General features: G+C 36.7%; 2 protein-coding genes across 2 annotated transcripts in view; one reads left to right on the top strand and one right to left on the bottom strand.

Moving 5' to 3' along the window:
- Fundc2 (FUN14 domain containing 2) overlaps window positions 1-10744 on the bottom strand; it is a 15673-nt gene extending 4929 nt beyond the window's left edge. Inside the window, exons 1-4 of the mRNA XM_021153295.2 lie at window positions 10638-10744; window positions 5789-5939; window positions 1161-1236; window positions 261-392 (exon numbers count right to left, since the gene is read on the bottom strand). Of these exons, the coding sequence (XP_021008954.2) occupies window positions 261-392; window positions 1161-1236; window positions 5789-5939; window positions 10638-10734 (456 nt within the window). The 5' untranslated portion in view covers window positions 10735-10744. The remainder of the gene's footprint in view (window positions 1-260; window positions 393-1160; window positions 1237-5788; window positions 5940-10637) is intronic.
- Window positions 10745-13224: 2480 nt separating this feature from the next.
- F8 (coagulation factor VIII) overlaps window positions 13225-15254 on the top strand; it is a 276933-nt gene continuing 274903 nt past the window's right edge. Inside the window, exon 1 of the mRNA XM_029473023.1 lies at window positions 13225-13575. Within this exon, the coding sequence (XP_029328883.1) occupies window positions 13430-13575 (146 nt within the window). The 5' untranslated portion in view covers window positions 13225-13429. The remainder of the gene's footprint in view (window positions 13576-15254) is intronic.

Here is a 15254-nt window from a genome sequence, read left to right as displayed (position 1 = left end):
CACTTTGTAGACCAGGCTGGCCTCAAACTCAGAAATCCGCCTGCCTCTGCCTCCCGAGTGCTGGGATTAAAGGCGTGCGCCACCACGCCCGGCTAGTAATGATATTCTAAGAGTGACATAGAATATAGTTTTTGTCTCACTGCTCCAAGTTCTTTGTTATCATAAAGCTTTTTATACTGCTAAGATAATTATATATCCTGTTTTCTACACAAAACTGCCTGTACTTTTCATATACTAAATCTGAACAAAACAAGACTTACCTCCTCAGCTTTGCTCTTGACCTCAGTTGGTATTTGCTTATTCTTACGAATTTTCAACTGCTCTTTGGCTTTCTTCATGTCTTTTTCTACTCTTTGCCAGTCAACTTTGATGTATCCAGTATGGTTTGCCAGCTACAAATTTAACAGTAATAAAAACGTAATAAGGAACATGGTCTTTGGCATTTCTTTTTGTCAAGATAAATCTTGCAAATAGGTAATCAAAACTCTTTTGACTTCCATTATTGGAAAAATTAGTTATTTTTGTGACTTTTGGGCAAAATGTACATACTACATTCAATGTTCCATATTTGGCAATAGAAATAAACAACTGTCTTCAACTGTTGGCAATCATTTAATGTATACACTGCGTTTAACAAAGTTTTACATAAAATTTAAAAATAAGATGTTAAAATGAAAGCCAAAGTAAATAATTTTTCATGGAAATGTGGACAGAATAAAATCGATTCAAGTATGTTGTTTCTGATAAATTAGGGTTATCCATAAGACCATCAACCAATTAGTTACCCAAATAAATTAGAGAAAATATGTATATGTAAAGTAAAACATTAGCACTTATAAACAGTGAAGTTGTTATAGAAGTCAATAAGAAAAAAAAAATAGCAGGAAAGATAGCTCAGTGATTAAGAGCACTAGCTACTCTTCCAAAGAATCCAAGTTTGATTCTCAGCAACCACGTGGTGGCTCTTAACAGTATAAACATGAAATAAAATGTGACTAGGAATTAAGATTTCACTCAAATGATTAGTAGCATTAAAAAATAGCACACAAAACCAAATGTATAAACTATTTTAATGTAATATATCCAGGGCTATAATTTCTCACAATATGTTAATGAGCAAGTAGAATTTCCAAACACCTAGAAAAACTTAACAGACAAACCTGAAGGAGAAAGAATCCACCTCCTACAGCTGTTGCAGCCAATTTTCCAACCTTCTGGAATACGAAACCAGTGCACCTATGAAACCAAACCAAGATCAGACGCGACAGGCTGTCAGATGCACACAAGCACAAACTTCTAACAATATCCTACTTACTTTGAAATGATTTAGCTCCTTCTTACAATATACAGAAACAGAAGCTCATGTTAGCCTCTAGGCTCCTAGAGTCCCTATTCATGAGTACCCATTATACATTTCAAAGTCCACATTAGCATCCTAGCCCATTTCACCTCCACCCCTACCCCAAACCCTGAGGTTGTTTCAGTTAACAGGTTTCCTTTTTCCCAGACCCACTTTATTCTCGGTATAGACCAGGTACCCCCTACCCCGAATTCTCACTATTTCCACTGTTCTCTCACTACCATTCCCACTACTCTATCTCTTGCTATTCCCTGCTATTCTCCCTTGTTTTGCAGATATGGCTATGTCCAGTCTGATTCTTTTCCTCTTTGCTCTGGACTTTTTCAGATGGCCTTGGATGTTCTTTCTCTCTCTTATCCACAATAAAAATTTCTTCCTACCTCTAACCGTGGAGCTTCCATTTCGTTTTTTTTTTTTTTAAACTAGGCCCCTTGCATATACCAAGAATACATGCATGTACCATCCTATATGAAGCTTGTCAACAAAAAGTGTATATGCAAGCAGGCCATAGTAATGCGTGTCTTTAATCTTGACATTCAGGAGGCAGAGGCCAGTGTGGTCTACATAGAGAGTTCCAGATAACTAGGGCTATGTAGAGAGACCCTGCCTCAAGAAATTATATATAAAGAGTCTAAATGCTCTCTTCAAAAGGAAGATAGTTTTTTTTTTTTTTTTTAAGGAAGATATTTCAAACTGGAATTTTAAAAGAAGGAGGCTGAGGAGATAGTGTAGTGAACAAAGTACTTACTGTGTAAGCATGAGGTTATATACAAGAAACCCACTTTAAATAGAAGAATCTATAAAAGACAAGTAGAAAATCCGTTTATGTGTTTCTTCTGGCTGCTGCCCTGTGTGTATCTTTTCTTGCCTGATTTTGTTATGAAGTTGTAACCCTGAGTAAAACAGCTCTGAGTTCTATGAATCATTCTAACGCAGTAGTTCTCAACCTTCCTAATGCTGCAACCCTTTACTACAGTTCCTCATGTTGTAGTGACCCCCAGCCATAAAATTATTTTCATTGATACTTCATAACTGTAATTTTGCTACTGTTATGTCATAATACAAATATCTGTGTTTTCTGATGGTCTTAGGCAACTCCTGTGAACGGATTGTTTAATGCACAAAGGAGTCATGACCCACATGTTGAGAAACACTGGCCTAAAGGATTATCAAACACAAGAATGTCTTGAGTGTTCCCAAACTCTGGAACTCAATAAATGACTTTAGGAAATTTTGTCTCTATATACAAGTAATAAATAACAGGAAAATTATTTTTTTTGAGTAACAGCACTAAAAATAGCATCAAATATAAAATATTTATATAGGTATTTAGGATTCTATGTTGATCATTTATTGTGACATATTGGCCTTATATCAATAGATTATATATAACCTATAAAGATGAAATAAATACAAGAAAATAAAGTGATAGTGATCAGAACAATATGATATCGGCACCAAGACAAGTCAATTTTTAAATGAATTGTTTTTATTTTTTTAAGTGGTTTGTTTTGGTATGTGTGTGTGTTCAGCGCATATGTGTGCACATGTAGAAGTCAGGGGCAACTTGTATGAGTCAGCTCTCTCCTCTACCATGTGGGTCCCTGAGATTGAAGTCAGGTTCTCAGACTTGATGGCAAGTGTCTTTACCCAAGATATCTTGCTGACCATCAGACAGATTAATTTAATGAACAGATGGTAAATGACCTTTCAAAAAAGATTTGTTTTTATTTCATGTATATTGAGTACACTGTATAGCTGTCTTCAGACACACCAGAAGGGGCTTCAGATCGAATTACAGATGGCTATGAGCCACCATGTGTTTGCTGGAAAATTAAATCAGGACCTGTGGAAGAGCAGTAAGTGCTCTTAACCTCCGAGCCATCTCTCCACTCCTTCCCCCAACCCCCTGTAAATTGAATTTTGATACAGGTATAAAGATATGGTATTGAAGCTGTTCCCTTTTTGTATATGTTTAGACTGTTTCTACTTTCAGGTATTACAAATAAAACTAGGAACATTTGTGTAAAATTTTTTGTATAAGCAAAGGATTTCATTTATATTGTTTAAGTGACAAATAGTATGGCTGAGCCATATTACAAATGTGGTATACAACAGCACTTGGGACACAGAGGTAGGAGGATCACAAGTTCTGAACCATGCTTGAAGGGCCTTCTCAGACTCAGGCCTACCAAACATGGTACTGGCAGCATCTTCCCTTTTCCCCTTCCCTCTCACATAAATTGCATCCCTGAGGAATTCGTCTAGCATAAGAACATGTCCAAATAAGGGAAGAGACCTTGATGGCTAGCTTTAAGGATGTTATCTATGGTTTACATGGGAGAAGGAAGAGGGCATTACCATGTTTGCCAGGCCTGGCCCTGCTAAGTTTCTTCATTGCTGAACCAAAGACTCCACTGCAAAACAAAACAAAACAAAACAAAACAAAACAAAAACCAAACCAAACCAACACACAACACACACACACACACAACACACACACACACACACACAGACACACACTCAAAACTCTTAAAAATGAATACTACAAAAAATGACAACTTTAGAGGGGGAAAACATGGAATTTAATAAAAGACAAGTCTAAGTAGTAAATAAATACATATAAAAGTCTTCAGTTTTTACCCCTACTTGGGAAAAATGCAAACAAAATCACAATGAGGAAAACACTACTTGTAAAGGCTAGCAAGAAATTACCAGTATGGCAACAACAAATATGGTCAAGGATGTAGTGTAACAGAAACACTTGGTCCTTGGTGGCAATGTAACCCCTTTTAGGCATCAGCCTGACACTATCTCATGAAGGTAAAGACATATACACCCAATAATTTAGTGACTACTAGGTACAGACACCAAGGAAGTAATGTACCCATTCACAATAGGAAATTTGCATAATAATTTCATATCATCATGGTCTATATTATTCAAAAATTGAAAAAAGGTCAACTGGGAAAATATCCTATGGTATATTCATACAGTGGAATTCTAAATACAAATGACAATGAAGAAACTAGAGCTTCATATGATATGGTTGAATACAGAAAACATTTTTAAAAGCAAGAACCAAGCCAGGCAGTGCTAGTGTGTCTTTAATCCCAGCACTCGAGAAGCAGAGGTGGGTGGGTCTCTGTGAGTTTGAGGCCAACCTTTTGTATAGTATGAGTTCTAGGACACCCAGAACTACAGATAAATCCTGTCTCAGAAAAACAAAACAACAAAGAAGCAATAATCAAAAGAATTCATAGTGATTGTGTTTATCCAAAGTTCAAAACCAGATTAACTGCAATAAATTATTAAAATTAAGAAGGAAAGTAAAGAAGCAACTCCCCAACAACTTTTAGAGTTCTGGGGGACACTAGCCATATTTTTTAGCCACAGTGATTGTTATATGGGAATTTGTTCTCCAACTATTCCTTATAGATAGCTGTTCTGTATATTTGCATTACAATAACATTTTCCAAAAGGACTTTCTGAGATTGATGAATTCATTACTCACTCACTGAATTGGCTCTAAACATTTTATACACACCAACAAATGAAAACTGCAACATTAACATCTGGCACAGCTAATATAAATGGTTAACATCTTAATCTACCACTTACTATGTTGCCTTCACCTATAATCTAGATAAACTTTCTGAGCCTTAATTTCTACAAAAAGGACATAGATATTAAAATTACCAAGTCATTTTAAGAAGGAGATGAGATACCTTTATATAAACTTTAAATAGTGCCTGCCTATATGCAAGGTTTTTGGCACCAGACATTCCATGGTACAGTTAAGGGGGATGATTTTTATTGTAGATATGAGAGAGAGAACAGCCAGAGGTATCTGGAAGAGTCCAGAGCAGAAAGAGGAGTAAATTACACATAGTCAGCAGTCTGGACATGGGCATCTTAGGAGAGAATAGCCAGGTAATATGAAGTGTGAGTAGCTGTGAGGAGAGAAAGTCCAATGCTAGGGCTTTGAAATGTATAACAAGTACTTGTGAATAGGGACTTTAGGGAGCCTGAAAACTAGCATGGACCTTACTATGCTGATATGTGTTAATTGGAGAGCCGTATATCTCTTTTTCCAGAGATAAGGGAATGACTCCTTTTGACAGAAGAGAATCTTTCAAAAGTTCTTAAGGAATGCTGTCTTTTCATCTAACCACCAGAAATTCTCTTATAGTCCAGGCTGAGCTTATTTCTGGATATCTGGAGTGTCTTTTGGAGTTTGGGGGGTTGAAGTTTCTTTTGGACCTGACAGTACATGCATAAATATCAAATAGTACTTTAATTGATGGTCCACTACATATTGAACAATTTCAGTAATGTCAGTGTGTTTTCATTAATTAGAGTAGACAGTTTCTATAACTATGCTACTAAATCAGGCACAAAAAACTGCAGATCTTTAACACTACTTACCATCCAGTAACACCCCCAATTACCAGCTGGGTTGCTACACTATATTTTTCAGCTGATGGCCCAGATTCCTGCCCAAACAGCTTACGCCACCATGGTTGTTTTTTAGTTAATTCTGCAAGATCCAGTGCCTCAAATTTTCCATCAAAGGTTCCTATAAAAGAATGAAGATATGTAGTTACTGGTTACTGCCAAAGGAGTAGACATTTTCTTCAGTAGTATGGTAAGGTGCCTATGCACTAGTAAACAATCTCTCACACATGTTCCTATAAATAAGCCTAATGAAACTCAATGGGTCATCAAAAAAAGTATAGTGAAGACAACACAACAATTGAAGGGGATCAGAAGGAATAGGGAGACAAAAGTAAATATGATTTAAACACATTGTATAAATGTATAAAAATCATAATAAAATCCATCATAGTGTATGATTAGTATATGCAAATAAAAAACTAAAAAAAGAACTAAGAAAATAAGAAAATATTTACTTTCATAATAGTTTTCCACTATTCCTAACAAGATTAAGAAATTTTTAAAGCAGACAGGTAACTATTTTAAATAGTAAATTATCTCTGAAATTCTGGATTGGAATTTTAGAAATTCTGACTAAAATAAATAAATTTGAATATATGTATTGTAGCACCTTGAAAACTTAGGCTTAGTCTGCTATTGTTTTTCCTCTCAAATTTAAAAACAATTGAACTGACATAGGGAAAAACAGTGCTATGGAATAAAAGCATTCTAAATATGTATTTTTAAATTCCCCTCTTAGGAGCCACCTACAAACCAATTTTCTGTATTATATAGATCTCCAATGAATAAGTAAACAATATTTGACTGGGTGCTTTTTACTAGACAATGTACTTAGTAACAAACTATTTAATTAAATGCACAGGAAAAGATAGGTACTACTTATTAATCCCATTTTGTAACCAGGAAACAAAGCTTTGGAATGGGAAACAAGCTAACAAAATGTATAATGTCCCAGGCAGTGGTGGAGCAGTAGTGGTGCAGCCTTTAATCCCAGCACTTGGCAGAGGCAGGCGGATTTCTGAGTTTGAGACCAGCCTGGTCTACAGAGTAAGTTCCAGGATAGCCAGGGCTACACAGAGAAATCCTGTCTCAAAAAACCAAAGGGAAAAAAAGTATAATGCCTGGTTTGAACAAAGATCATCTTGGATTTACCTACTATGTCCAATACTTCTTCCTTGGAAACATACTGCATTAAGATAACAAATGTTAAAAACTCAGCATGCAAGACTGTTTACAAACCAAAGAAAAACCCAAGAATTGTCATTTTTAAAAAAAAGAATAGAAAATAGAGGCAGAATCAGAAATGATCAAGAAATTAAATGAGGGGCTGGAGAGATGGCTCAGCAGTTAAGAGCACTGGCTGTTCTTCTAGAGGTCCTGAATTCAATTCCTAGAAACCACATGGTGGCTCACAACCATCTGTAATGGGATCTGATGCCCTCTTCTGGTGTGTCTGAACACAACTACAGTGTACTCATATACATTATTAAGTAAGTAAGTAAATAAATAAATAAATAAATAAATAAATTTTATAAAATTAAATAAAGCAAAAATTTTCAGAATATTTCACACATATATAATTGGAGTCCAAGAAGATTACCAGAATAGGAGAGAAATAACATTCAAGAGGCAAACTGATGTAACTCAATCAAGAAATGCTAAGTAGAACTCTAGAAATGAACAAGGGAATGAAGGGTACTTGAATGAATATCCAGGCTGCTATCTAAATGAATGCTATTGTACAAAACAATACCTAAATTATCTTGTAAAACTTATATATATATATATATATATATATATATAAAATTAAGAAGGTGCTTTCTAAATATTAGCAGGCAAAAGAAAAAGAATGATAAACTATAGAGCACTCCCCTCCTAAATTTAAGGAGATTTAAAAAGCTAAGCCTGTGAGCTAGATTCCTACCTGAGTTTCAATATTAAGATGTTCATTCTCTTTACTATATAATCCTTAGCAAAAACAAAATGTCCTTTACATGTTAAGGCAGTGGTTCTCAACCTGTGTATCCAGACTCCTTTGGAGTTAAACATCAGATACCCTGCATATCAGATATTTACATTACAATTTATAATAGTAGCAAAATTACAATTATGAAGTAGCAACAAAACAATTTTATGCTTGGTGTCTCTACAACATGATAAACTGCATTAAAGGGGCATAGCAGTAGGAAGGTTGAAAACCACTGGGTTAAGGGATTTTAAAATGTATATAGACAGGCAAAGAATCAAAAATAGTGTTGAAGTTACAATAGCTGTACAACAAATTGCTCAAACATGAAACAAAGTTATTTTGTCTATTATCTCTGGTTCTGTACATGTGGAATTCAATCACACCATTAAGGCTTCTCTGTCATTCTGTGATATCTGAGGCTTCAGGTAGAAAACTTACAGGGCAGGATCTGGAATAATAATATAATAATAAATAATAATCTAAAAAGTCTACAGTTACATATACAGACTATTTTTCTCAGAGGCTAGAGTGGACTTCCTTAATACCACTGAAGTTAAGTTTAAGAGGTGACTGTCTCAAGTGGAAGAAAGGTCAAGGACCTAGAAAAAACTGTCATCATTTTAAGCTCTGGCCTCAGAAGCTATTCAATTTTGCTACCACCAAACTGGCCTAGAGTAGTTCCCATCCAGATTAAAGAAGAGAGAATACATACTCCAATTCTTACTGGGATGAGAATATCACTGAAAACAGACCATACGAGAAAATTCAATCTTCTATATGATAAACGGCCAAAAAGAACAAAAAACAAAAAACCTTAGGAAGAAAGTTTAAGAGTGTTCAAAACCTTCAAAACCACAGTATAATTTAGAGCCACCTAAGTTAAAGGTTTTTGGGGCTGGGAGCAGTGAAACAGAGTTTCTCTGTGGAGCCCCAGAATTAACCAGGCTGGTCTCAAGCTCACAGGGATCCACCCACCTCTGCCTCCCCAGTGCTGGAATTAAAGGTGAGTGCCAACACTGCCTGGCTAAGTTCAAGATTCATAAGGCTATAGTATTCAATAAGATGTTGGATTGATCCAGACATTATTGTTGATGCCAAGAACTGCTTGCTGACAGGAGCCTGATATAACTGTCTCCTGAGAGGCTCTGCCAGTTCCTGACAAATACAGAGGTGGATGCTCTTGGCCAAACATTTGACTGAGCACAGGGTCCCCAATGGAAGAGCTAGAGAAAGGACAGAAGGAGCTGAAGGAGCTTGCAGGCCAATAGGAGGAACAATATGAACCAACCAGTACTCCGAGGAACTAAACCACCAACCAAAGAGTACACATGGAGGGACATGGCTCCAGCTGCATATGTAGCAGAGGATGGCCTTGTCTGTCATCAACGGGAGGAGAGGCCCTTGGTCCTGTGAGGGTTAGATGCCCCAGTGTAGGGGAATGCCAGGACCAGGAAGTGGGAGTGGGTGGGTTGGTGAGCAGGGGAAGGGGGGATGGAATAGGGGGTTTTCAGAGGGGAAACCAGGAAAGGGGATAACATTTGAAATGTAAATAAAGAAAATATCTAATAAAAGAAGAAGAAGAAGAAGAAGAAGAAGAAGAAGAAGAAGAAGAAGAAGAAGAAGAAGAAGAAGAAGAAGAAGAAGAAGAAGAAGAAGAAGAAGAAGAAGAAGCCAGGCAGTGGTGGTGCATGCCCAGCAGAGGCAGGCAGATTTCTTAGTTTGAGGCCAGCCTGGTCTATAGTTTGAGTTCCAGGACAGACAGGGCTACAGAAACCCTGTCTCAAAAAACCAAGAGAGAGAGAGAGAGAGAGAGAGAGAGAGAGAGAGAGAGAGAGATTGCATTGACCTAAGTATACACAAAATTAGTTGAATACGAAGTCTAGAAATATATTTATATATACTATTATATCATTTTCCTATCAAGATACTCAGGTAACTCCACAGTACAAAGCAAGTCCTTTCAATAGTGTTAGAAGCATTAGATATTCATATATATATTTAAAAAAAAAACATATACAATACATTCAACATATGGCTCTAGTCAAAAGTGGGATTTAGTTGGGTATAGTGCCACGCACTCTGGAGGCTGAAGCACGAGGATTGCTGAGTTTAAGGCCAGACTGGACTACACCAAATTATCTGTTGATGGTGGGTGAGATGGGATGGATAACAATTAGAGTCCGCTCATTAAACACTGGTAAACAATATTTACAAGCCTTGTCTATAGGCCCAGGAAAACAACGATAATTATTGTAAGCACTACAATTATTAAGACTCAAGGTTTCTCAAAAATTTCTAGGTATTCTGCTCAGCAATTGCATCAAGTGTAATGACTGTGAGCTTAATGAATTGACTGACTTAACGTAACTAAAGAAAACGGACAAAAAGAAAGAAAAAGGGTGCTCCACTGGGATTTTATTTTGAGTGGGCCAACTCAATCTCCTACTGTTTTCAAAACAATCAATTAGGAAAGTACCAATGAAAATGAGGACTGTAGGTGTTTGAGAGGCAATAAGAGACAAAAACACTCCTGTCAGGGAGCCAGATCGCTTCTGAGAACAGTAACTGGATCTCCCTAGGAACACCTCGGTAGGGGCCGCGCTGAAAGGCTAGAAGAGCTAGGCAGAGATAACATCCCTGGGCAACTCAAAGGCCGGCTTAAGTTTGACCTTGGCCAGATCCCAGAACACCCGCCTGAAAAGTCTCGGAACTGCCCTATCCAGGTGCTATTGAAGCTCCCTAGGGAATGAGAAACCCAGCAGGCGACTCAGCATGCGACCGCCAGTACTTCACTCTAAGCAACAAAGGTGATTCCACCCCCATCCCTTGCGTGCGTGCTCCCGCCTTTACCTTGACTGTTAGCGGCCATTTCGGGGGCGGGGGAGTGGGAACTACTATCGCGATGACACAGCTTCAGACCACGAGACCAGGAACAGGCGTTAGTCATCCGCAGCTGGCTTCCGGCAGGTGGGGCAGATATTTCCAGTCCCTTGGCAGTCTGAGACAGCAGGGCCTGGTCCCATTAGACAGCTTTCTTGTCCTGGAGCAGCTGCTACAACAACCTCAGCTGCAGCCCCACACTCGCGCAGAGGAATGAATGCTTGCTACATGTGCAGAAAGACTCTCCGCCTTGGTGGTGACAGAGTTTATCTCACCTTTATTTATTTATTTTAGATTTTGCATATTTATGTAAACAATGAACTTATGTTAATTCTGGCATTAATTTCAAGGCTGTTTAAGTTCAGGAAAACACATCTTACACTTTTTAAAAGCATTCCAACCACTTAATAATGTACACTTGTATTATGACTGCTTCTTCTGCTGCTTTAAAGTTTTTTTTTTTTTAACTTTGTGTATATGAGTATTTGCATGTGTTTGAGTACAGCACGTGTACACAGTACCAGAGGCCAAAACAGGACTTCTGATCCCTTGGGACTGGAGAGGGGAGTGATACAAATATCTCAATTAGAATTGAGCACTTTATTGCCTCTTATTCTCTGTACATATACTAGTTGTGAGTCTATTAGAAAAAAGAAGATTCTTAGATGAGGATTGAAAGATCCCCTATTTTATCGGTATAATAGTAAAGAAAATTGGGAGGAGACAGTTTATTTTTGTGTCCATTTAGGAAAGCAGTTCTTCCCTATGACTTAGGCAGCCATGGGGTTTTGGCTAACAGGTATCGGTTCTATCCTGTGGAGTGGGCCTTAAATACAAACATAAAGTGATTAGTTACTCCTATTATATTTATACCACTACCATAGCAATGAGGCTATTTTGTCATACCAGTCATTATATAGTACCTCACAGGGTTCTTAGATGCTTTGTAAGACTGTCAATAACTTGTCACCCCAAAGAGCACACATGTAACCTTCCAGCACTGTGAAATCTTGTCAGTGCCAGCTTGATTTCCCCATGTTTTATGACTCAAGTATGTTGTATCATCAGCAATACAGTCTTAACCATGAAGTTCTGTAGATTGCCAAAAAATTGGCAATAGCTTATAATGTTTGGGGGTTTATGGAGCCAACAAACTCCAAAAGAGGTGACCCATTCCTGGCACTGGGCTTTATATTTGTTACCCTGCAGTGTTTAATAGGGACATTGTCATCCTGATGTAGGGGTAACTCCATTTAAATTCTTATATATGTATACATGTATATTTTATTTAAAAAGCTTCTACAGGAGTAGGTTTTCATGGTTTTTTTTTCAAGTACCTTTAGTGTTAATAATCACTACCCATACTCACTTCTCTCTCCTGCCCTCCCATCCTTACCCCACTTAACCCTTCAATTTCTCCTGTTCCCTTTTCATATCAACTGCAGTGCATCTATCCCATTTTCCTTGAAATCTGCCTTCCCTTGTTGGCCCCTTGCTAGTTTCCTGATCTCTATGGATACTCCAATTTAAAACAGATATCTAAAGATTCAGAGTTAGCATCCACATATGAGAGAGAATCTGAGGCATTTGTTTTTCTGGGTCTAGGTTACCTCACGGAGAATGATTATTTCCAGCTCTATCCATTTACCTGCAAATTTAATTTCATTTTTCTTTACAGCTGAGTAATACCTCATTGTGTGAATGTATTGCATTTTCATTATCCATTCTTCAGTTGGTGGATGTTGGCTCTTTCCTTTTTCATTCAATTATGAATTGAATGGCAATGAATATGGATATACAAGTATCCCTATAGAGGGATGTACAATCCTTTTAGATGTATGCCCAAGAGTGATATAGCTGGGTCATATGATAAGTTTATTTTCAGCTTTTTGAGGAGGGAGGGTGTCTTAGTTAAAGTTTCTCTGGCTGTAATAAAACACCATGACCAAAAGCAACAGGGTTTATTTCAACTTATACTTCCATATAATAACCAATCACTGATGGAAATCAGGACAGAAGCTCAAAAGGGCAGGAACCTGGGTGCAAGAACTAAATCACAGATCATGGAGGAACACTGCTTACTGACTTGATCATTATGTCTTGATCAGCCTATTTTCTTATACAACTCAAGAACACCTGTCCAAGAGTAGCTCTGCCTATGACTACCTGGGGCCTCCCATATTAATCATTAATAAAAAAGCAACAGCAAATAAAAATACGGTACAGGTATCCTATCTGGATCTCTAGGCCATGTGGGCAGCTGGAAAGTTTCTGTGGAGAAAGTAGGCTGGAATCTGGTGAATCCCAAAGTGGAAGCTTTTACATTCCATGCAGATTCCAGAATCTTCACTATCTAGAGTTTCTTTGCTACAGGTACCAAGGAACAGTCTTTTAGAATTAGGCTAGGAATTTGAATACACCTGAACGCTCCTTCTCAGTATTCTGTTCCTTTTCTTAAGGATTCAAACTTGTTAGGATGCACCCAGCAGGAAATGGGTTAAGCCTTAGCTCAGCCACTCTTCCTATTCCAGTTTTCCTGTGCCTGCTTCCTACTACCCAAAAGGAAGTAATCCTTTCAGATCTGTTTAGTGCTAATGCTACTTTCACTCACAGTAGATAAACTTCCATAAAATGCTCTGCAAAATATTTAGGACTTTTCATTAAATCATTACATTTTCTTTTTGTTCTTAACAGCTAAAGTTATTTTAGAGAAGAGTTAAAATTTCATTTCTTTAGTTGAACATTTTCTAGTAATAAAAGCCATGCAAATAGCACTCTTCGCTTGCTTCTTTCTGAGCCTTTTCAATTTCTGCTCTAGTGCCATCAGAAGATACTACCTTGGTGCAGTGGAATTGTCCTGGAACTATATTCAGAGTGATCTGCTCAGTGTGCTGCATACAGACTCAAGGTAAAAATTCTCTGTCAAGTGCAATATTGTGAAGATATGATTTTGACTGTGTTTATTTGTGTGACCCAACTCATACATATATTACAAATGATGAATTAAGGTTGTTTCTACTGACATGGAGAAAAGTCTACTAGGTGTTTCTTAGTGTAAAAGCATATAAATTATGTATAATATTCCATTTTTACAAAATTAATAATTACTAATCAAAACTCGGTGTGTGTTTGTTTGTGTGTATGTGTGTGAGAGGGTGGTAGGGAAAAGACATTCTAAGCAATTAGACTGCATAGACTAAGGGGTCCAGTAAGTAATTTTTAACTTTTACAATGTTGTTACACACATTATTTCTACACAAAAGTACACATCTACACAAAATATAAAAATAAACACATTCATCTCATTACCATTTGGAATGGAGAGGGTCTTATCCTATATTGTTATGTACTGTGTTCATTAACTCACTAATTCACTCATTTTGTGGTACTTCGGAGTCTCCTGTTTTATTTATGAGTGATTTATCATTGAGATACAATCCCAGACACATTACTGTTATTTTAGTGAATAGATTATCTGGTGGTATCTTGCTGGAACAAAGGACATAGTTCTGTTTTAGTTTTTCTTTTGTTTTGTTTTTATATCTCTGGCTGGCCAGAATGGCCTAGAACTCAAAAATATCCACTTGCCTCTGCTTCCTAAGTTTGGGATTAAAGGTATGAGCCACCACAATCAGCTGTTTTAGTTTAAATTTTTAGAACGTTCAAGACTCTTCATACATTTTGATCTTCAGAGCATGGGATTATATTTACCTCTGCATTTGCATCAGAAATAAGTCTTACATTATTGCTTAATTTTTTCCAGTCTTATAAGCATATAATATTGTATCTTTAATTGTAATATTTTATTTGTAATGAGATCCATCATCTTTTAAAATGCATGTTGGCTATCAGAGTTAATTTTTCAGATTTTACTTTTTTTATGTTTCACCCATATTTCTTTGGGGGTCTTCCATTTTTTTAGCTGCAAAAACACTTATTACATGTATTCATTATCCTTTATTTATATTATAATTTCTCCTAAGATTATCTATCTCTTGCCTTACTTTATAACTTACTTATGAAAACACCTAATTTTTATAGTCAAATATAAATTTTTCACATCCTTAAATTTGACAGTGTTGGTTAAAATGTCTTTCACACCTCAAGGTTTTATGTGTGTCCTTCTAGATTTTGTTGTAAGAATTTAGTATTTTTGACTCTAATTTATCTTGACATTTATTTTGCATGGCATAAGAGAGTGATCTATTTAGCTTGACTTCCATCTGTGTAAATAGCCTATCATAATTGCACCACCACATTCACCACTCTAGCTTTATTTTTAATCATCATTAGTGAGTTTTGGTATTAAAGTTTGGTTTAATTTATCATATAAATTGGTGAGTATTCCATCCTTTTCTATAGAATTATCTGTTATTTAAAAATTAGGCAAGACTTACTATGATTCCATTTGTCCCCAGTGAGATTTAGGATAGTGTTAATAACATTTCCAGTGGAAAGCTCTTTTAGGTTTTTTTTTTTATATTTATTTGTTTTATTTTATTTTATTATATGTGAGTACACTGTAGCTGTCTTCAGACACTCCAGAAGAGGGCATCAGAGGCAGGTGAATTTCTGAGTTCGAGGCCA

Source organism: Mus caroli, chromosome X, assembly GCF_900094665.2.
Source record: "Mus caroli chromosome X, CAROLI_EIJ_v1.1, whole genome shotgun sequence".
NCBI lineage: Eukaryota > Metazoa > Chordata > Mammalia > Rodentia > Muridae > Mus > Mus caroli.
Note: the sequence above shows the minus strand (reverse complement) of the source record. Positions and strands in the feature narration are given on the sequence as shown.